Source organism: Nelusetta ayraudi, unplaced genomic scaffold, assembly GCF_046127955.1.
Source record: "Nelusetta ayraudi isolate G7.1 ecotype Tasmania unplaced genomic scaffold, CSIRO-AGI_Nayr_v1 ptg000052l, whole genome shotgun sequence".
Classification (NCBI taxonomy): Eukaryota; Metazoa; Chordata; class Actinopteri; order Tetraodontiformes; family Monacanthidae; genus Nelusetta; species Nelusetta ayraudi.
Genome location: NW_027466102.1, coordinates 8,075,847 through 8,097,899, shown reverse-complemented (window position 1 = coordinate 8,097,899; position 22,053 = coordinate 8,075,847). Strand labels below are relative to the sequence as shown.

The 22,053-nt window shown below is 46.8% G+C and overlaps 1 protein-coding gene across 1 annotated transcript; it reads left to right on the top strand.

The window, feature by feature from the left end:
- The first annotated feature begins 10,663 nt into the window (after window positions 1-10,663).
- On the top strand, window positions 10,664-21,934 carry tagapb (T cell activation RhoGTPase activating protein b). The gene is made up of 13 exons (XM_076037589.1): window positions 10,664-10,806; window positions 11,259-11,429; window positions 12,659-12,823; window positions 15,868-15,909; window positions 16,270-16,357; window positions 16,484-16,537; window positions 16,814-16,859; window positions 16,999-17,156; window positions 17,780-17,941; window positions 18,786-18,895; window positions 19,166-19,352; window positions 19,606-19,687; window positions 20,184-21,934. Exons 1-13 carry the CDS (start codon window positions 10,787-10,789, stop codon window positions 21,281-21,283), a joined length of 2,385 nt encoding a protein of 794 aa, XP_075893704.1. The 5' UTR covers window positions 10,664-10,786; the 3' UTR covers window positions 21,284-21,934.
- Window positions 21,935-22,053: the final 119 nt, after the last annotated feature.

Here is a 22,053-nt window from a genome sequence, read left to right as displayed (position 1 = left end):
GCTATATAGATCTATTATATTACATAGAAGAGTTTTGATCAAATATCAGATTTACTACTTGTTACATGTTCCCCCTCCATCTTGCTAAACAGTCCGACCCTGTGCTCATTCTGTTTCCTTTGCCACAGGTGTAGCTCCTTAGTAATTGGGACCTATAAAGAGGGGGAGGTGATTGCAGCTCTCTGTCTCACTTCCTGATTCACAGCAGCAGCAGCAGCAGTTGCCGGCAGCTCGATGTGGCCTTACTTCTTTGTGTTTGTGCTTTTTCTAATTTCTTCTTTTCTGGTGGGTTTAGTAGTTCAGTTTTCGTGGCTTAATTTCTCTTCGGTTTAGGGTTTAGTTGGTTGGGTTTGGGTAGAGGGGAGAACTCTGCTCCGAAGGCCCATGTGGGTTGGGCCGTAGTGGCTCTCTTTCTCTTTGTTACTTTTGGCTGGCCCACCAGTATTGAGTTATGTTTTTGGGGTAGATTTGGGATTTTTCTTAAGCTGGTCACATTATTTATCTTGCCTCTAAAAATAAAAAGGTATTTTTATTTGCAACTTTTGACCTATTTATTGTGTTTGATCTCATTGGGTGTGAGCTGTTTATGGGGTCGTAACACTACTACCAATCGTGGTATTTTATTTGATGTGGATTTTTTTTGGGGGGGGAGAACGTGACCGTTGTTTCACGTCTCCAACCTGTGACGTCACGGGACATTCTTTCCGCAAGCCTGACATGATGTGACGTCTACGGAGTGAGACTGTGTTGGATTTCTCATATACCCAATTCTGAAGAAGGCTGCACTGTTCACTTTTTCAGTCATTATTTCCAGTGATCAACGCCTCCTAAAAGCCCTGCTGGGCTGCCATTATCTGTCAGTCACTGTTTTTACTGCCATTACTGTAATTTTTTTCGACCCTTTTTACAAGATTGCCCAACATGCAATTCATGGAGTCTGTTTGGAGAGGAAACCAATAATTTGTGCCTTTTGTTCAGAAGAAAGAATCCATTTCCACCCTCAACCCCCCCCCCATTTTTTCCTGCACTTTACTTGAGTATTTCTCTTTCTTTTTCTCTTTCTATTTCTCTCTCTTTTAATTACTGCATTTGTACGCAAATATCTGTCCTCTCTACTCCTTACATTGGCAAAACATGCTTGTTTGCTGTTTAAAGGTCTTTTAAAAGACACAACTTCTGTTTACAAGTAACTCACCTATTATCGTGGTGATTGTTGCTTTAAGTCGAGCCACACTGTTGTTGTGTAGTTCAATATAAAGGTGAATCATAAGTTAGAGGGAGATTATTCTCGAGTGGCTTGGCTTCATGCTCACTGTTCAGTACCTTTTCACTGCAGAGAAAAATAAAAATGTACAAATAGCATTGGTTTGTGCTGCAGTTGGATTTTTTTTTTTTTTTTTTTTTTTTTAACCGAAGCTGTTAAAAATTATCTAGATGCTCATGGAAGACCTCTGGTCAATTCAGTCCAGATTATTCTAAAACGTGAACTATTATACTAAAGTTATCCTATTATACTATACTATTAACTTTATTATACAAAAGTTATACTAAAGCAAAGTTGGAAAATGCAAACACGTATGGAAACATGAAAAATTGTATTTATTTATTTATTCATTCATTCAGTTCTCTGAGGCAACCGACTGTCAGGGCACCTCACCTTTGTCCTCGGCAGAAACGGGGGCGATCTGGCTTCAAGCAGGCCCTGATTGGACGTCGCACATCAAACTCATTACGTAATGAGGCAGTGCCGCTGGAGCGGAACGGTGCAGGCTGCCAGGGAAAGGACCGGCCGAGGGGTGCATGCCTTTTGAAATGGGGGGGGAGGGGGGGGGGTTTAGTGGTGCGTTGGCAATAGTGATGGGAATTCCGGCTCTTTTCAGAGAACCGGTTCTTTCGGCTCAGCTCGCTAAAAAGAGGCGGCGGTTCTTTTGGCTCCCAAGCGGCTCCTTAGATTTTTATTTTTTGTTGTTGCTGATTTCATGACCAAATTATGTGCTAAAATGAATGACTAATGATCATGATATCAATAATATCAAATGTCTATTATTTATACACTCAACATGGAACACAGTGCCGTAAAAACAGAGCCGGCTCTGGGAACCGGCTCGTTCGCAAACGAGCCGTCACTCGTTGGCGGTGGCCTGAATACGTGGCCGGGCTCAGGTCACACACAAAACAACCCCTATGTTGTGTGCCAGCTTGGGGCCCCCCGACAATTGTTGCAAGGCTCATTAGGGCGACACCCACCCGCCCACACACCCACCCAGCAGCCAGCAGCCAGTAGCCAGCAGCCAGTGGGCCCCGAAGGCTGGCGGCGCAAGAAAGGTTTCCACAGAGCAGCGAGAGGTTCCCGGTGGGAGGCTCGCACAGGAAGACGCACCGGGCCGGCATGGAGTCCCCAGGAGACGGAGCTCCGGCGGCGAGGAGAGGAAGCTACGATGACGCTGCAGCCTCCCTGCGCCCGGTGAGTCATCAAGGCGCTCTATTTGCGACGGTGCCAGCCGCATCAGCACTTCCACCTTGCGTTGGTTTCGGGGTTTGGCGAAGCAGAAGGCGAGAGGGTGCGACGTGTTGATGCGAAGGTTTTTGGCGGTGAGAAATGGCTACTTCGATGACTATAACCGAGGAAATGTATAAATCATGGACGCGATGATGGACTCAAGCTTTGTATTTTCTCGTTTTGAATTTAGAAAGACTTTAAAGTGTAAAATAATGAAAGGCTGTATGGCAAACTGAATGTATATGATAATTTCAAAAAGGTGAATGTCAGTGCAATTGTTTTTTGTTTTTTTTTCCTTATTATAAATGTTCTGGGTTATCCATGAACCATATGGATGGTACAGGATAGGCAGAAATAAGCCTTGCGCTTCAGCCTACTCCATTTCTGGATACATATTGTCACCTTTCGTGTTAAACCTTTCCTTTTTCTCTCTGCTTTGTTGTAACCAAAATGAAGTCATTCTTTCATTCAAATCATAAATATAAATATTACCATAATCAAAGTAATGTGTAAAAGCCTCCAGCAGTGCTCAAAACGACAACAAAAAATAACAATCATAACAAGGTCACGCTTTGGTCGTTTACTGTGAGATCTGATATCTGCGCACAAATATTGTCTACGCTTTCGGCACTGGAACTCGTTTTTTTAATCGTCATTGTTGCTGCCGCAACTTCGAAATCGCCCAGACTTTGCTCCAGAGAGAGGTAGAGGGCGCTGCAATTTCGAACTCGACCGGAGAACCAATCAGAAGCGTCAGAATAGTTTCAAACTTTTGTCTCTGGAGGAAAACACAAGAGAAGTCATTCAAATCATAATCATGACTAATTCTACGAGTAAGTGCAATTGAATTGCACATTCCCCCACAGTAATGTAACTGATTTAATTATCTGAAATTTCTAGTTACATTACGTAACAACGTTACATGTAACCCGTTACTACCCAGCACTGCTCAGAGCACAGGGCGGTTGACACTGTTGCCTCACAGAAATTCAAGCCAAGGTCGACCCGAGACGTGTTCTTCTCAGATCTGTGCTGGTTTCCCTCTCTGCCAAGCTGGTTTCCCCACCTGCAATCCAAAAGACTTATTATGGGATTCACATCGGGTCGGGGCCCTCCGTGGCCCAATGCACCGGTGAAGCTCTGGATCTTCTCTTGCCCCTCGGAAGGAGATGGGTGACGTGCAGAGAGTGACTTTGCCTGTAAATAAAGTATAAACAAGTAGTGTCAAAGTTTGCAATGAGCACACACTTCAATACATTAACAAACATCCGTTAAAAATACACTAGCAGCAGGGGTGGGCAAACCTTTTGACTGGTGGGGCCACAATGGGTTGTAAAATTTGACGGAGGGGCCGGAGCGGCAGCAGATGGACGGAGTGTTTTGGTGACCCACCTCATAGGTGGGAAAAATATATCAAGGGATATGTAGAAAACACGCACTTTAATGTCTATTGAAAGTGAACAAAAGTATTACAACAAAATGTGAGTCTTTGAAGCCCCACCCTATTTAGCTCTTTATTGAAATGACTCGTAAAAGACTGAAAAAATGGACGAAATACAGCTGTTTAATGACTTACTGTTATTGCTGTTGTTGTTGTTTATTGGTTGAATTGTCATGCTGTACAATGATAGATGGATACAACGGACTGATACAATAGATTGCAGCGGTAAAACTGCGACGTATGTACCAGTAAGTGCTCAGTCGGCGTCCCCCTTATTTAGTCTGATATTAACTGTTCTGAAAGGCTCCTAATGAACAATACACCCGACAAGTGGGCCAATTAAATGGGCTTTGAGAGCAGTTTTCTCGTTAATTGATTTGCGTAATCAAAAACTAAAAGGCAAAAGCCAGCGTGTGACGAGAAGGCTGCTCACGGTGACGCCAAAGGGAATAATGTAAACCACCACGTGCTTCCGACCAGGTCTCACTGCACCTCTTACCGTTTTCTTTCAAGTTCATCTGACATTTGCCCATTTCTGCTCCCCGAGCTTGATGTCTGCCGTTTCCTGCTGTCGAACAGGAAGCTCACTTTCAAATAGCTGTCTTTTATCCTTTATCATTTTTAATATTATCAGTGAAAATGAATGTTAATTACAGTGACATATTCCAAAAGATCAGCGGGACAATGAAAACTAAGAGGATGTTAAACTGTGAGAGTGTCCTATATGTCCACATGAAAGAAAGTTAGAGGAAATGAAACAAAGGACTTCAGACTACTTCAGACTTCAAACTTTTATTTTGTAATTCAAAACATTCACTTTCCATTGCACAGAACCGGAATTCTGATGCAAGCGACTGCACAAACAGACAATGAGAGCACTATTGAGGGAAATCAACAATAATAGTATGTAAGCCTATGTACAAGAATACATGCGGCCATAAAAAGAACAGTAAAGTGCAGTACTGGTGATTTTCTCCGCTGTCCTCACCACCCTCATGCAGACACTTCCAGTCAGCAGCACTGCATGCTCCTGCCCAGACAGAGATGCAGCTGGTCAGGATGCTCTCTATGGTGCCCTCTGTAGAAGGTGGTGAGCATGGGAGGGGGGACGGCGGGGGGTGAGCTCTCCTCGTCCGGCGCAGGAAGTGCTTGCGCTGCTGGGCGGAAAAGGAGGAAGACTTGTCGATTTCCAACCGTGTGGCCCGTGTGGCCCCTGACCTCGTCTACCCGTTTGCTTTCAGCATCTCAGACACTTGGCCCAGCGACGACGATCCGCCCCCTCACTGGTGTTTGGGAAGGCTTTGGGGAAACCGTGGACTCCAATCAGGTATCTATCTATCTATCTATCTATCTATCTATCTATCTATCTGGGCTAAGCGATTTTGGACAAAAATGAAATTGCAATTTTCTTCTCTGAAAACTCAATTTGCAATTTCAATTTCAGCTCGTTTGGTAAAACTAAAAAAAAAGACAATGGAATAAATCTTTATTTTTAAAGAAGAATAGCAAACAAAAAAAGATGATTGCCTTGGGATAAATGAAGTGAGATCCATCTATCTATCTATCTATCTATCTATCTATCTCCTGTATCCGCCTCAGATTTGTTCCACATCTGTAGCCCATTAAAAGCGCTTATGAAACATCCCAGACGTGTGAGGTTCCAGGTGAGCCACCGCGCAACACTTTAGTTGTGCGCTCTGGTCACAGCTGTTGAACCTGCGGCTAGTGTGGCGCACCAGCTGAAATGTCATGTCATGTCAAGATCCACCTCTGCTTCTTCTTCTTCTATTTCTTTATCTTCGTCTGTGCGTCTCGCTTTTGCCACAACTAAAAACGGAGCCAAATTGATTCCATAATAGTGACAGAAAGCGCTTCGGATAAGTGCTTGGCAAGATGGACGTGCGTTGCCCTTCCAATACGTCAGAATTTTTCACCCCTGGAAAAGTTCCCTGAAATACAGCCCCAAGACTAAATCGACGGATGGTTCCAAACATTGTTTTTCTATTATCTGGTAAGAGTAATTCCGACAGCCGTAGAAAAACCACCAATGGTCACGGAGTGACTGGCAGAGAAAATTTGCGGCTTTTAAAAGGAACATTTTCTCATTGAAACTGTCAGCTCAGTGATTGCTCTCAGTGGGAACAAGTTGCTGTGAGAGCGGCATGTAGACCTCCCTGACATGTAAAGTGCCCTGAGATTCTATTCAGTGCTATATAAACCACATCATATATGATTAACCTCCTGCCCTCAGAACAGCGGCTCGCACACAAAAACTGCATGAGAGGGAAAAAAACAACGTGTTTCGAACAGACCATGGCGGTGAGGTTCTTGAGTGCCGTTCAATAGACTTCATCAGTGCATTCTCTCCAGTGGGCTCTTCATGGATATTGTTAGAGCTGCACAAAGGGCATTGAAGCAGCCTTATGCTATTGGAGGCTGAGATGAATTCAGTTCCACGTCGTCGACAAGGACGCGTCTTTTGGCCGTGCGAAGCCTGGTTCTCCATCCAACCACTAACGTGTGCACGGTGCTCACCTCAGCCGCCTGCAAAGGCTGCAAGTGCTGCATTCAAAGGACCCAGCAGGCAAGAATCAGGCAAGCAATTGTTTTTGAAAAGCAAATGAGACAAATGACTGAATGTTTACCGGTAATTCATTTCATTTATTTCCCCTTTTGGAAAGCGTGGAAGGTCCACCTTTGTTACATATTCCTTTCAAAGCTTCTAAGGACTCTTAATAATGATAATAATAAAATAGAAAACATGTAAAGAAAAAAAGAAAAGGGGCTCTTTTCTTTCAGTTTTTGCCAGACTTTTTTCCCCTCAAGGTTCCAAACGTCACACTCTGTTTACAGGCTGTAACAGGAGAAGCCATGTTCATGGTCAAATGAATATTCAAATAGAAAAATACATTTTCATTGGCTGCCAGCAAGCTGTATTCTGTCTTTCATCTGCTAAATGACCTTCCTCCCTGTCTCTCCACAATTGCTCCAATTAGCTTGGGGGGGGGGGGGGGCACTGCTTACTTTATAAGTAAACTGCAAATTTTTCGCTTACAGGCAGCGTCAGGATCACACGTGAAGCTGTTCTCACTGCGGCCTACAGATGGCAGCGCTGAGCACGACAAAGTCAGCCGAGAGATCCTCACTTAACGCTGTCGTCTTTTCTCCCGCTTGACTTGAAATGAACCGCATGGCCGTTGATTAACTGCGGTGGGGTCGGTGGGAGAGCTAAAGTGGAGCCGTTGAGCAACACGTCTGCGTACATGACTAAGAGCCAACACGCCAGGCAGCAACTTACCAGCACCATCATCTGACGTGCTGTCACGACTTGCCCCCCCCCCCCCCCCTTCACGACTCAGCTGCAGCCGACCTGGAGAGGTCACCCCAAAGCAGAGACTCCAACTCAGTCTGGTTTATTCGTTTACTTGGAAGTCTAATTCATATAGATTCAAAGTTAATAGTTCATTTACTCATAACCAGCGACAGCTGCGTTTAGCTGAGATGTGGTCGCACCTCAAGCGTGTGCGCTCGGGACAGTGGGCAGCTGCCAGACGCAGGTGTCCCACTGGGGGAATTACACAGCAGCGATGTTTCGAAAGTCAAATGTCTGAATGAAAAAAAAAAAAAAGAGCTCAGCTCAGCTGACCGTGGCCGTTTACTGCTTTCCAGAAAAAGCCTAAATAATCAAAATAAATAAAAGAATAATGAATCTAAATCAAACTAATATCATCTAATGAAAATAATAGATAATCAAAGAGGGGCTTTGATTATTTCAGCAAAGGCTGCCTTGGTCAACACGTGGCAGCTCTTCTGATTTCTACGCCGCGTGGAGGTCGTGCCTTTTATTATGACACCTCCCACGCGCTCTTAGCGCCCGTGGGCTCTCCGTCGCCTCCTCTCGTCGCGTCCGTGGCATTTACACTCTTTATTTGACCTTTTGTGCACGTCACTCGAAGACCACCAGGGCAGTGGAAGGGGAGTGGGGGTGGAGGGACGTCGCAGTAAGAAAGAAAGAAAGAAAGAAAGGGAAAGGTATTTCCCCCCCCGCAATTTCAGAACCGCTCGCCGCCAGGCGCTCACAAACTCACGTACGCTCTGCAAACAGACAGTGTGCATTTCCATCAGTGGGCCGCTCCATGCCTGTGCGGTTGAAGGCGGAAGCGTCCGACCCAACATCAAAGGTACTGCACATGATAATTAGCCTTCTATCTTTATATACAGTATCTTTAGAAACGTGGAAATAGGAACCCTGGTGGACGAAATAAGGTTTTCCTGGAATCTTCAACTCATAGACCTCCCACAGGCAGCATGTGTGTGTGTGTGTGTGTGTGTGTGTGTGTGTGTGTGTGTGTGTGTATGTGCGTGTGTTTAATAGTTGGCCTTAGAGCTAAGGGAAGAAGCTTCTTGCAGGTGGAAAAAAAAACACATAACAAACACAGCTTTTTCCCGCATTGATGTACGACACCGGTTGAATAAAGTTCATTACTTGCTAACTCATTAAATGTGAGTTCATAGTTCTGGGTAAAGAGATAAATCATTCTTCTCGGCTTGATTTGGAATGATCTTTGAACTTTGCTAGCCAGTATAGCTTGTAGGCGACGGGAATGTTTTTTGCTCTTTCTGTTGTGACTTCATTGCCCCCGTGTTAACCATCTAATTAGTAGTCCAAGCCCACAGGTCTCCCACTCCTTTATTTACGGTATTCTATGTGTCACTGTTTGTGTTTTTGTGGGCCAGAGAAGGGAAAATACCTGCGTGCACACATTCAAATTTCACCCCCTGAAAAAAAAAAAAAAGAAAAAATTTTTGGTTTCATGAACGTGTTGACGCAACCACATGGAGCCTCTCCCGATGACTGTACAGAGGAACCACAACTCGGCTCACTCGTACTTTTCGATGTGCGACTCAATGCGTACAGTGAAAAAGAGAAACTTTGCTATCGTGATGTTTTTCCTAATGATTCCTCACTGCGCACTTCGGCACAAACAGCGAGAGAAAGAGCTCTAACTCTCTTAATACTTTTCTCATATCACGTATTGAATTGTTGGACTTGACATCGATCCATTTGGGGGGTTTTTGCCGATGAAATTACACTTGTGTTTGATTAAAACTTGAGGGACATATAACTGCACCTTGATGAATTCCTTTCCAAGGCCGTCTTCTTCTGGAACAGACAGACACAACAGACTTTGCTGTATTACATTAAAGGGACAGTCTAATAGTACTTTGGGGAGGGGGGGGGTGTCACATGTGCTATTCTCAAAATTAAAGGTGCCATGTATGCCTTTTAATTCTTTTTATATATATATATATATATATATATATATTTACTTTTTAGTCCATCTGATGTCAATGTATCCATTTCAATGCAGGTGTAGATATCAAGGAACCAGCATGTTTAGCCCTCTGCTTACAGCAGACTGAAAGAAAGAGTGCTCTGTTTTGGGTGTCCTGCTTGAACCAGACTTTGTTGGGGACTTCTTAAACAAAGCAGCTGCTTGGTGGTCTCGGAGATCATGCAGAACCCCTGGCCGGAGATGACAAGGTATCGTAAAGTCTTTTGTGACATCACAAAAAGGTCCACCTCGACATGGTACACAACACACAAAACAAAATACATTGGAGAAACATTGGAAAATATTCCCATTTTCTGACTTAACTAAGGTAAATGTACACCTAATTACACAGCTCTGTGGCTCCGGCTCCAGGTGAATGTATGCAAAGGATTCTAATCCATGGCAACCCACGAAGAGCATGACAAGGAGTGTGATGCCTTCAAAGTTTCAGCTCCTCGCCCTGAGGACAAGGCCCCTTTGTTTGAGCCGGTGTATGGATTACACGAGAATACGACGGACACATGTCCTCCGCTGATCTCTGGCCAAATTGAATATGGGTAGGGATGACGCGCTAATGGGAAATATAACAAGAGAGGCGTAATGGAGATGTGTCTAGGAATCGCTAATGTGCGTGACGTTGGTGATTGGCCCGATGTCATTATGCTTCGGACGGCTTGAGATCTCTTCCACATTGGGCACTGAGATTCGCGGGGGTCTGTCATCAAACGTTTTTGACGGCAGAGACGAAGCGGTTCAATGAACACTGACGCACGTCTTTTAACGGGACAAATTGTAGACGCTGCCAAGTGATGATGGTCACCTCATATAGTAGTATGTTAAAAAAAAAAAAAAAAAAAGGGCTAATGTGGCTATGATTACAAATACACTGTATTAACTTGTTGTCCTTTGTGGTAAATGTATAGCTTTTAGAGCAATTAGCACCTTACAAAACAACTTATCTAACAAAAAAAGCACAGTGTGAGTGTTGACTGTGTCTGGACTTCATCAAATATGGAGAGAAAACATCTACTTTCATGCCCAGGCAGCTACTGACAACAGGAAGTCATGCCCTCCCCCTGAACACCGCAGCTAATGACTGTTTGAAGCTCCAGGTGGTTTCCTGTCAAACTTGAGCACGCTTGAGGTTGATAAAAGTCAACAACATTCAGAAGAACAATTGGGAAAATGAACATTCTTCACTCCTCGTATTCCCTCCTCAGGTTCTTACCATTCTTACCGGAACAAGATCAGAGTATATTACACTCCAGTTCTGAAGACTTTACACTGACTCCCAGTCAGCCATAGAATAGACTTTAAAGTTCTGCCACTGGTCTATAAGTCACTGGATGGTTTAGGTCCAGAATACATAAATGAAATGCTATGGAATGGAATATAAACCCAGTAGGACTCTTGAGGTCTGTAGACTCAGCTCAGATAGTGGAGCCCAGAGTTCAAACTATTTAGCTGTTATGCTGCACAGCTGCCAACAGAAGTGAAGTCAGCCCCATTATGAATGCTTTCAAACCCAGGTTAAAGACTCTTCTTTTCTCTATTGCTAATAATTGAGTGCTTTTGTTCATCTTATTATATCTTATTATCATCTTTATATTTCTATTCTCCTCTATTACTGCTCTATTAATACATTTTAATCTGTCTTTTTTTTTCGCTGTATTTGTGTCTTTGAAGACTGTGCTCTTCAAATGCTTTTAAAATGTTTGAGCTTTTAATCATGTACGGCACATTGAGTTGAAATGTGTATGAAATGTGCCATATAAAGCACAGTTCATAGGGATAAGAGAAGAGAACTATGCAAACTTTTCATAATTTTTCTCTTCATAAAAGATCTATCTATCTATCTATCTATCTATCTATCTATCTATCTATCTATCTATCTATCTATCTCCATCCATCCATCCATCCATCCATCCATCCATCCATGTTACCTTACCTGATCCCTGTCCGTATCTTCCTCTGTATCCAGGGAGGAGGCTTCCTGCTGGGTGTCCGTGGAGCAGAGCCCATTCGTCCTCGGCCTCATCGGGGAAAACGGGGAGCTGCTGCTGGACGAGCAGGTTCAGGTCACCAGGGGCTCCAAGATCAAGGACCGGCACCTGTTCCTCTTCAGCGGTGTCCTCGTCTTCGCTAAAGTCAAGTATGAAGTCGTCCTGATAGTAACAGAGCAGCAGCGGCGGCTTCTTCTTCTTTTTTTTTTTTGTGAAATTGAAAAATTGTCCCTTGCACAATTTTGTATTTACAGAATTTTCGAAAAGAAATACTCTAAAGTCAAAACAATAACAACCCTAACAACAATGTGCCAATCACCCGGCGGAATTTTGCCAACTTTCAGGTGGAAGAATGGCGAGAGTGAAAGAGGAAGTAGAAGCAAATGCTCTGTGTTTTTGGACTGGCTACTTTAGGCTGCTGGGGGATCTCCCAACAATCAAACTGTCACTATGGTATTAAAAAAAAAAACAACCAAAAAAACAACAGGGTGGTTCCCATTGTGTTCAGTCAACTGAAATTTAAGGGTTTGCCCAACCTCAGCTGAAGTTCAGTTGTCAAAGAGGAAATATTTTTCACAATGAAATAAGTGCAAACGTAAAGCTGCCTTTAAAGGGGACCAAAAAATTTATTCGGCACATTTAGAACATTTAGTTTTGACTTTGAAAACCAATTTTTATCACATAGGAAGACATTCTAATCATTATTTAGACAAAATGTCCACTTCACCAATTAAAAACACAATGAGTGAAAGTTCCTATAAGGTGAAGAGAACAATTGATTGATTGTCTCTATACACATTTGCCTCAGAGGGCCGGGGGCTCTCAGTCATTTCTGCTGCTCGGTCCACCCACTGTTCCAGTAGATCAGCGCAGCTGGCCGGCGCTACCCGCAATCAAGCAACTAGAGAGATGATGGACCTATTGTGATTTTAGTCAGCGAGTCAAGATTCACTGGAGCACTGCGGTGCCAGAAAAGACTGACACACTCTCCGCCGAAAGGGTCCTCAGAGAATTACATTTAGCTTTTGAAGTTTTTCCGACAAGATGAAATTTCACGAGAAACTCAAAAGACTTTTGGCCTGTTCTTACGACTTTCGGGCCACTGTATGTTTGTCGATCGGCGCCGTTTTTGAAGAGCTCAATTCTAGTAATCGGTGGAGTCAGTTCCAGGACATCTTTTGTCTCTAAAAGTAATATGAACTAAGTAACAAGAGCTTTCAAGATGAGCTGGACCTCCTGCCTCTGTCTTTCAGTTACTGTGCAGACGAAAGAGGCGGAATCATTCATGATAATAATAAAAGCTACAAATCAATCACTGACACAAACGTGGAAGTGAAACAGTCTGTGGACTTTTTCTACTATACTTCTGCTTCGCCAGATCCAACACTGGCTACCGTCTGGAGCACCGAGTGAGCCTGGAGGACCTCTGGCTCTGTGGATACGAGGACGAGCCGGTGGCGGAGGAGGGAGCGATGGAGGACGTCGACCTCGGGATGACCCTCATCCTGGCCTGGGGTCTCCACTTTTGTCTGGCGTGTTTTCGGTGAGCAGACGAGCCTCGGCTGGCACAATGCTTCCACAGTGGCAGGCGGTATAGTGTGTGTAGGGTGTTCATTGTGAATTCCTCCGTCCATAATTTGAGCGGACGTGCCTATTGTGTGAAGGGGAACACACGAGAACTCAAAAGGCATGCGTGGACGTATGGGTAGCGCTCAAGCGAGATTCTGCGGGTTTCAGAAACTTGAGGATGAGAAACTTTTGCCTTGCTCGTGACAACGTTGGTTCAGTTTAGGAACTTCTGAAACAATTTGAACAGTAGACAATCAAAAAGCTGCTGATTGGTTTCTGACGCTTAAACAGTGAAGCCTGATGTCTCTGACCTAGCATTGGCTAGAGGGACAGGAGTGTGACTGTGACTCAGTTTCTTCAAGATATACAGTACATAAAGATTGGATTTTGAGGCGAGGGGAGTGGGGGTGTTAGCTGACACTGGAACGCAACACAGCGAGAGGATAGCAGGTCCACAGCTGGAGCCTTTTCTGCTGGAACTTTGAATGTTCTACTTGTGCCTGCATAGGTTAGGGTGAATGGATGGATGGATAGATGAATGGGTGGGCAGATGGATAATGGATGAGGAATGGATGGATGGATGAATGGGTGGGCAGATGGATAATGGATGAGGAATGGATGGATGGATGATGGGTAGGTGGATGGATCAATGGATGGATGGATGATGGATGATCAATCAATCTTTTTTTATTTGCACTGCGCTAAGTCACATCCAAAGCGCTTTGTACAATCGGGGAAAACCAACTGGGCCCCCGGAGCTAGCAAGGTGCGGCAGTGGCCAGGAAAAACCAGGAGCAGATGCAGACTCCAGAGGGCCGTCACCTGCTTATGACTAGTCGGGGTGAAAAGGAAGTACAAAAAATGTAGAGAGAGAGGAACACAGAGAGAGAGAGAACGAGAGAGAGGAACACAGAGAGAGACAGAGAGAGAGAGAGAGAGAGAGAGAGAGAGAGAGAGAGAGAGGAACACAGAGAGAGAGAGAGGAGCACACAGAGGGAGAGAGGGAGAGAGAGGAACACACAGAGAGACAGAGAGAGAGAGAGAGAGAGAGAGAGAGAGAGAGGAACACAGAGAGAGAGAGAGGAGCACACAGAGGGAGAGAGGGAGAGAGAGGAACACACAGAGGGAGAGAGAGAGGAACAGAGAGAGAGAGAGAGGGAGAGAGAGAGAGAGGAACACACAGAAGGAGAGAGAGAGAGAGAGGGAGAGAGAGGAACACACAGAGGGAGAGAGAGAGAGAGGGAGAGAGAGGAACACACAGAGGGAGAGAGAGAGGGAGAGAGAGTGAGGAACAGAGAGAGGGAGAGAGAGGAACACACAGAGGGAGAGAGAGAGGGAGAGAGAGAGAGGAAGAGAGAGAGGGAGAGAGAGGAACACACAGAGGGAGAGAGGGAGAGAGAGGAACACAACGAGGGAGAGAGAGAGAGGGAGAGGGAGAGAGAGAGAGGGAGAGAGAGAGAGAGACGTGGCAAACCAAGGCCAGTTTGAGAGTCAGGGTTAATAACAAAGCTCTCATAATATAGATGTAGATATACGAAAATAAATTAATCCAAATGTAGAAATACAGAAAGACACACATAGAAGCATATGAGGTATATCAATATAAACATGTAGATGTATATAAATAGATGCCATTGTGCCGTATAGACAGTATGGTGCATATAATAGGTAGTTCAGGTAGAGAGGAAAAAGTCATAGATGAATGACTGGGCGGGTGGACAGGTGGATGGATGATGGATGGATGTCCTGCTTTTAATCGGTACGTTATATTGTCTCAGCTAGCTAAGTTGCTAATTGTTTTTAACCCGTATGACTGGCAATGCTAAAAACAAACAAAAAAGGTCAAGCGTACGCTAATCCCACAGCAACAGGGTTGTGGGTTCAATTCCAATCCTCCTGTCTGTGCATGGGTTGTCTCTGGCCTCTCCCACAAGCCATAAACATGCAAACCATAGACATGCACATTAGGCAAATTGGCAACTCTAAATAGAATAGGCGGTCTCCCTGCGGCCCTGCGATGCGCCGGCGTGACCCGTCCTTCATCCCACGGCGGCTTCACGCTGGAGTTTCGGACGTGCAAAGTGTGTAGCTGTCTTCACACACGTCGTGAGGAGTCTTATGATTAGTGACCTGCTTTCAAAGATTGGGGAAGTAGTGGCAAAGAGAAAGTCCGTCCTCAGTCACAAGGGGGTGCGGGGGGTTGTAAAAACAGGAAGTGAGAAAACGGCCAACTCGGCCACATTTCTGGCGAAGGGGAAGCACATCACCTGACGCTCGTCTTGAAATCCTGGCCTTTACGATAAATTTAGAGCGCGGAGGGAAGAAAACAAAAACAACTGTGTCACGGTTGTTCTGCACAGCGAAACGATAGAAGAGTTCTCGGGTCCGGGCAACTTGCTCGCTCCGTCGAGGCAACTGAGTGGAAATTCCTCGCCGGGGCAGTCATTCGAGTAGTCGTCTCCCACGTTTCTCGAAGTCGCTATTAAAACCGTGAATCTCCCTCGAGCCGCCGTTGGTTTTTCAGGAAAGCGAATTTCGAGCGTGGCTTTTTTTTTTTTTTTTTTTTTTTTCACTCACTCCGCTTCAAAAATGAGAGTCGATGGGACGATTCAGCGTGAGAAAAGTGTCACATTTTTCAAACTTGTCACCGAGGGAGCTCGTTCGCTTCGCCTGCCCGGCGCTAATTTCGGCTCGGTGGTGCTTGCAGGGCTACCGGAAAGGATCTGTGTCGTCAGGTGCGCGTGTGGGCGCGCATCTGTTCTTGGCGTCACGTATATTCCACCGGGCCGACACCGCAACAGAGCCAGGCGGGCGAGCGCGTGAGGAAGTGGAAGGAGTTTGGCTCCGGGGGCCGCCGTGACGTCGCTTCCTGTTCCCATGACTGAGTTACACTTTCCGCCAGAGTTGTAAAAAGCGTGTGCGGGGCGGGCGGCCGCCTCAGTCCTCCCACTGTCTGCGCTCGTGAGTCGTGTCTCGTGGACGAGTAACTCTCATACCATGCTATTGTTTTGACTGCAGCTCACCCGAGGTGAAAGAACGCTGGTTGGACGCGCTCCACAGGTAAAGACACCCAACTTTCAACCCATCTCCTTCTGAATGTCTAGACAGCAGCAGACAAGCGGAATGTTTGGCGAAGATTCCCGTTTTTTTTGTTTTTTTTTAGCTCCGCGTTATGTAAGAGGGGCGGATTCTGACCTACATGTTTTGCGTCCGCGCGTCGCGCTGATGCGCAGGGGTGTTTTTTTTTTTCTCCTCGATGGAAGAACTTGTTTTAAACACTGAGCACAAATTCTAAATTTCAATTTTGACAATTTAAATCTCGCTTTCTGTCAATGTTAGCGATAGCTTAGCGCGGACGAGCGGCACGTTCACGGGTGCACTTTTTTTCATTCATTTCTTCTTTGGCTCCGATCCCCTCAGACAAATTCAAGAGGCTAAAGCGAGCGTCGGCTCCGCTTCTCCACCTCCGGACGTCCTCATGAAGGTGCTGAGCGGCAACGGTGTCACAGTGAGTCGCACCCCCCCGCCGCCGCCAACACGTGCCACCACTTGCCCACTGAGAAACCCAAATACGTCCCACGCTTCTTGCCCGATCGCCCCCCTGAATGTTTTCTTGTCTTGCCTCCCTCTTTAGACCAAAAGTCTGTCGGGAGGTAGAATGGAACAAGTGATTGAGCTTCCACTGGATGTGAGTGAGATCTCCTCTTCTCTTTTTCTCTCTTTATCGATGATCTGTAGACACAATAGATGTGAGACTTGTGCGGGAGAGATGTGTCAACCTGATTTTTTTTTTTTTTTTTTTTACGAATGCCAACAAATTCATGCTACGATGCATGAATTTGAATGTTGGCACTGCGGCTTTTACAGTCTCCCCGCTGCCTCTACCTTGTTCCTGTTTTAACAGTCGTGTATCTCGCGTGCACACTCGTCGCCGTATTCATGGTTTTCTGTGTTGTGTTGCCAGGGTGATCATTTGAACAACCGAGAGGACAGGCCGTCGCAGTCCGCCGGTGAGTTTTTGGAGGAGTGTTCATGTCGAGGAAATGTAGTTTGTAATGAGTGCGATTGAAGAAGAAGGAGAAAATAAAAAAAAAACAACCCCAAAACACACTCGCTGGAGGACTCAAAACGTTTTCCGCCCGCCGTCAGAAACCAAGTGGGACATGGTGAGGAGGAGGATGAGGAAGGCCCCGAGCTTCATCTCCAAAGCCAAGCGTTCGGAGTCCGACGCGGCCCAGACGCAGCTGTTCGGCCAGCCGCTGTGCAAGATCTGCCCGGACGACGGCTCTCTCCCAAAACCAGTTGCTGTGAGTCAACTTCTCTCTCTCTCTCTCTGTTTGGTTCTCTGCTTCCGCTTTGACAGGGTTTCTGTTATGTAAGTAGTGAAGCGCTGGCACGGTAGTCGTCTTCCTTCTCAATGAAATGCGCTCACCGGCCACTTTACTGGGATCGAAGGTTTAAGCGGCATTTTTCTCTGCAGAGAATGCTCTCAAAAAGAGAAAAATATCCGGCGGTCGTGTGGAGGAAAATGTCTTGTTGATGTCGGGGGTCAGAGGTCAGGATGGGCGTACTGGTAGGGGACAACAAGAGGGCGACTGTAATTCAAATAAGCAATGCTTACAACCATTTTGGAGAATAGAATCTTTGAACCAACCAATCCTGCCAGCCTGAATTCCACACGTCTGACCAGCAAAGTGGGGCTAAGGAAGTGGCTGTTGAGTAAAATCTAAAGGATTCAGTTGGGTTTTTTTTTTTAGGAAGTGGTCATGAAACAAAGCCCCTGCTCGTTTGATGTCAGCTACAGTAGGTCGGTCAGGTTCAGGAAACCACGCAGATCCGATGGAAGCCACTCCGGCCCTTGGACTTTTGATGCCGTCGTCGTATCTTTTTTTTTCTGACTCGTCTCCCCCCCCCCCCCGTGTGGCTGCAGGACATGCTGATGCAGCTGAGGAAGAAGGGGCCGTCCACCGAGGGCGTCTTCCGCAAGACGTGCAACAACAAGAACATGAGGGACGTCCGAGAGCAGCTCAACAGCGGCCTGGAGGTGGACCTGGAGGCCCAGCCGGTCCTGCTGCTGGTCGGCCTACTTAAGGTGGGGCTCGCGTCTGCGTGTGTTGTCCAGTGTGTCAAACTGCCGCCGACCGCAAAGCGTCACGTGGCAGGTGCACAAACGCAGAAGTCGTTCGATGGAAGTCGAAGTCGTGGGGGGGGGGTCACGTAAAGTTCTGCAGTTTTAGAGGTCACTTCTGACTAAACCCATTTGCAAGCCATTTCCTTTTCAACTTGAACGCTATTAACTACCCCAAACTCCACACAGCTCCTGGTCGCAGCTCATTTAGCCCTTTGTTTGATAGCCTCCTATTAAAAAAAAAATAACCAAAAAGTGGTTTCAAGTTCCTGCTAAAACTAGAACGTTGGATTTTTTCGTCTCGTTTGCAAGGCGACGGCAGCGAGTCAGACAAAGTGTGAGGACCTGTTTGGGAATGTTGTCACTATACCACATATTGATCGCTGCCCAAGGGGACAGTTTTTTTTTGTTTGTTTTTTTTTTGAATAAGCAAAATTAAAAGATGGATGGGATTTTCTCAGACGTCGTACATTTAGAAATTGATGGGAAGTTGAATTTTGGGACCTTAATTACCAAACAGGTCGTCCTCAATATGTACCGACTATATTTCAATTCTAAAAAATCTACAAAAATCAAAAATTAAAGTTTCCCTAGAAATATGTGTAACAATCAACCAAGAATACATGAAATACATAAACAAGAAAAATAATATTATTATTTTTTTTTTTTATTATTATAATAGATACTGAAGACTCTTTATCTCCCAACCACCAAGACAAAGTCACTTCTAGCGATGGCTCCGATAGCTTCAGTCTCATTGCATCTTGAGGTGCGAGTCTCATCGGTGTGCCCTTTCTTGTTGTTGCAGAGTTTCCTGAAGGAGCTTCCTGGCAGCCTGCTGGTTTCGAATCTGTACGACAGCTGGGTGTCGGCGCTGGATAATGAAGACCCCCGGCAACGCGAGCAGGAAGTGAGAAAGTAAGCCTCAAGTTCCCTGCAGAACCTGCAGAACCGACTCACACCTGTGCGAAGGGGTGAAAAAATTCATTTGCAGGGATTTTTCAATACGGTTAAAAAAAAAAAAAATGAGGTGACGATTGAATGGGGAAAATTTTGCCGCGGCTCCGAACCGAAGGCCACTTCTCCTATTTCAGCTCTCCACCGCGTGGAGGAAAATGGAGAGACAAGAGCTCAAACCTTCTTCCTGTTTCTCTCTCTAACTCTCTGCCTTCCTCCGTTTTTGCAAAGGGTGCTCGACGAGCTCCCCGGGGCCAACTGGGTCCTCCTGCAGCACCTGCTCTGCGTCCTGCACCACATCCTGCAGAGCGCCGACACCAACAAGATGGACGCGTACAACCTGGCCGTGTGCATCGGCCCCACCCTGCTGCAGCTGGACGGCGTCCCGCTGGACGAGCAGAAGGACCGGATCGAGAAGGTGGGTGGCGACGCTCTCGCAACGACTGCGCCTCCTCCGCTCTCGCTGCTTTGAAGCTCTGCGGTCGGCAGCGTCAGAAAACCTCAAGAGGTTTTTGCACGCAGGGTTTCACCTTTTGCACAGACTCTTGTTTGTTTTGTTTTTTTTTAAAGTGCAGCGCGATATCTTCAGGCGCATCTCTTGTTTTATTCCTGCGCTGGAGAAAATCAAAAGTGATTTGCTCATTTGCGTCTCTGTATCTGATTCTGCGCAGGTGACGGCGTTGACTCAGTTCCTGATCGAGAATTCCGACGTTCTCGGAGAGAATATCCCAAATCTGCTGGATACTGACGAAGGTACTTGACAGACGCATTTTCATTTTTAGAACCATCTCTTTTTATGGCCCCAGATTTTTTTTTAAACATCGCCTCACTTTGTTAGTAACCCAAAACGGTTCCTCGATGATTCCACTGCCATCGATAATTAGCTTTGTATAGCATCGTAGTCATTTTAAAAGCAACGTAATCTATCCTAGCTAGGACGCGCGACAAGCAGTAACCATGAAAAGTGCAACGGCAATTTCCAGATGTTTTTTTTTTCTAGGTTACAGAGAAAAAGCAGTCAGTTCAATTTTCTAACCTTTCGTCACGTGAAGCCGGTTAGTAAAGGCTGTCAAGTACAAAAGCTCCTGACAAAGTGCGAAAGCAATCACAGTGAAAAGTAACTCAAATGGAACAAGAAGCTGTGCAGGACGTATTTAAAAAGAAAATGTTTTTTTTTCTTTCTTAAAAAAGGGTCATGGTTCCCCGCTGCTATTTCACCATTTTCCTCCTTCCCCCCCCCCGCCTCCAGACTCCATGTCCTCCCTGCACCACGACTCGGCGTACGACAGCACCGACCCCGACGGCGACGGCGAGGCCGGCGAGGGCGCCAAGCGCGGCTCCTCGTCTTCCCTGGAGCCGTACGCCCTGAGCCGCAGCGGCGCCCCCTGGCCGGCCGACGCCAAGCCCGAGTTCAACCGCCGCTGCTCGGAGCCCATCATCCTGCTGTCGCCCCACCTGGCGGCCGGCCTGTGCGGCCACTCGCGCAGCCACGACGACTGCTCGCAGGCCTTCGGCGAGCAGCCGCTGAAGAAGCAGATCTCGGACGACTCCTTCCTGCTCCGCCGGCAGGACGCCGTCTCCCGGGCCGAGTCCGGGCCGCAGCTGTACTCGGCGGGCGGGCCGGCCAACGACTGCTCGTGCTCGTCCCTGGAGAGCGCCGCCTCCAACCAGTCCGAGGGCTCCGTCTTCACCGGCTCCCCCGCCGGGTCCCCGGCCTCCACGAGGAGAGCCGGCGCCGCCCCGCCCCCGCCGCCGGAGATCCCGGCGCCCGTCGTGGCGGGAGAAAGCCGGCGCTCGCACTCCATACGGGTCGCCGCCAAGGTCCTGATGAGAACGAGGAGCCTGGGCGGCTTCGCCACCAGGGGGAGCATCAAGAAGGAGGCCCAGAAGGAGACCTCCTTCCCCTGCGGCACCCTGCGGGAGGACTCCCAGAGCGAGGCGGAAGCGCCGGCCGAGCCGTGCCGCAGGCAGCGCCCCCTGTCGGCCGTGGAGGCGTTCAGGCTGGCCGACAGCCGGATGCCGTGTCGGCCGCCGGCGTACGAGCAGGCGGTGCGGAGCGCCGGCCTGCTGCCGCCGCGCTACGGCTCGCTGACCGTCCACGCCGTCATGGAGCTGGGTAGGAGGTCGCGGCCGTCCTCCGTCAACTACGACTTCCCGTCCGCGGCCGGCGCGGGGCCGCACGGCGAGGACGACGACGAGGGCGGCGCCGAGGAGCAGCGGCGGCGGCCCTTCCGCCAGAGGGCCATGTCCGAGTCGGTGACCGCCGGCGGCCGCCGCGCCGCGCCGCCGCGGAGGTGCAGCCACCCCGTCTTTGAGGACCTGTCTTACGCCAAGGAGTCCTACGTTTGACCCCCTTGAGACAACAGTTTGGACTTTTCTTAGACGTAGACTCGCAGGTCTGGAGCTCAAGTAGGAGGGTAAAATCAGCCAGCGGGCCGAGTGACGCCCCTACGCAGGTCCTCAAAGAGGCGCCTGTCAACTTCAGAGGCCTTAAGAGCAACGTGAAGGCCGCAACTTTTTTTTCACAATTTATCGTTAGTCGGACAAAGCACCTGCCTCTCTGGATCAGAGATGTGCTATTGCACTTATAGTACGATTCAGACACTTTTAACCCATTTTTTTCCTCTATGAATGTCAGCTACTTGCTAGGTAGCACTTTAGCTGTAGTACTATTTAAGGTACACTTATAGCGGTCTGTCATTCAATACGAAGCTAAAATAACAAACACTGCAAAGTGTTTGGTTCATATATATATATATATATATATATATATAAATATATATATATATATATATATATATATATATATATATATATATATATATATGTATGTATATATATATATGTATATATATGTATGTATCTCTATATGGATGTACATAGTAGCGCACAAAATGTTTCACCTTCCACTACATTCAAGCACTTTTATTGTCGTCGTCGTTCCGTGTCTTTGTTTTGTAAATACAGTGTGTGAAATAAAGAGAATGCAAAAGCTGCAAATGTTTGCAAATCTTTGAATTTCATCGCAGGACGTGCGTGCGGCAGACGTGTGACAAGTTTGGCCAGCGCAGTCGTTCAGTCGGAAGTACCAGAGGGGGTGACTTTCTGAGTAATTCTCA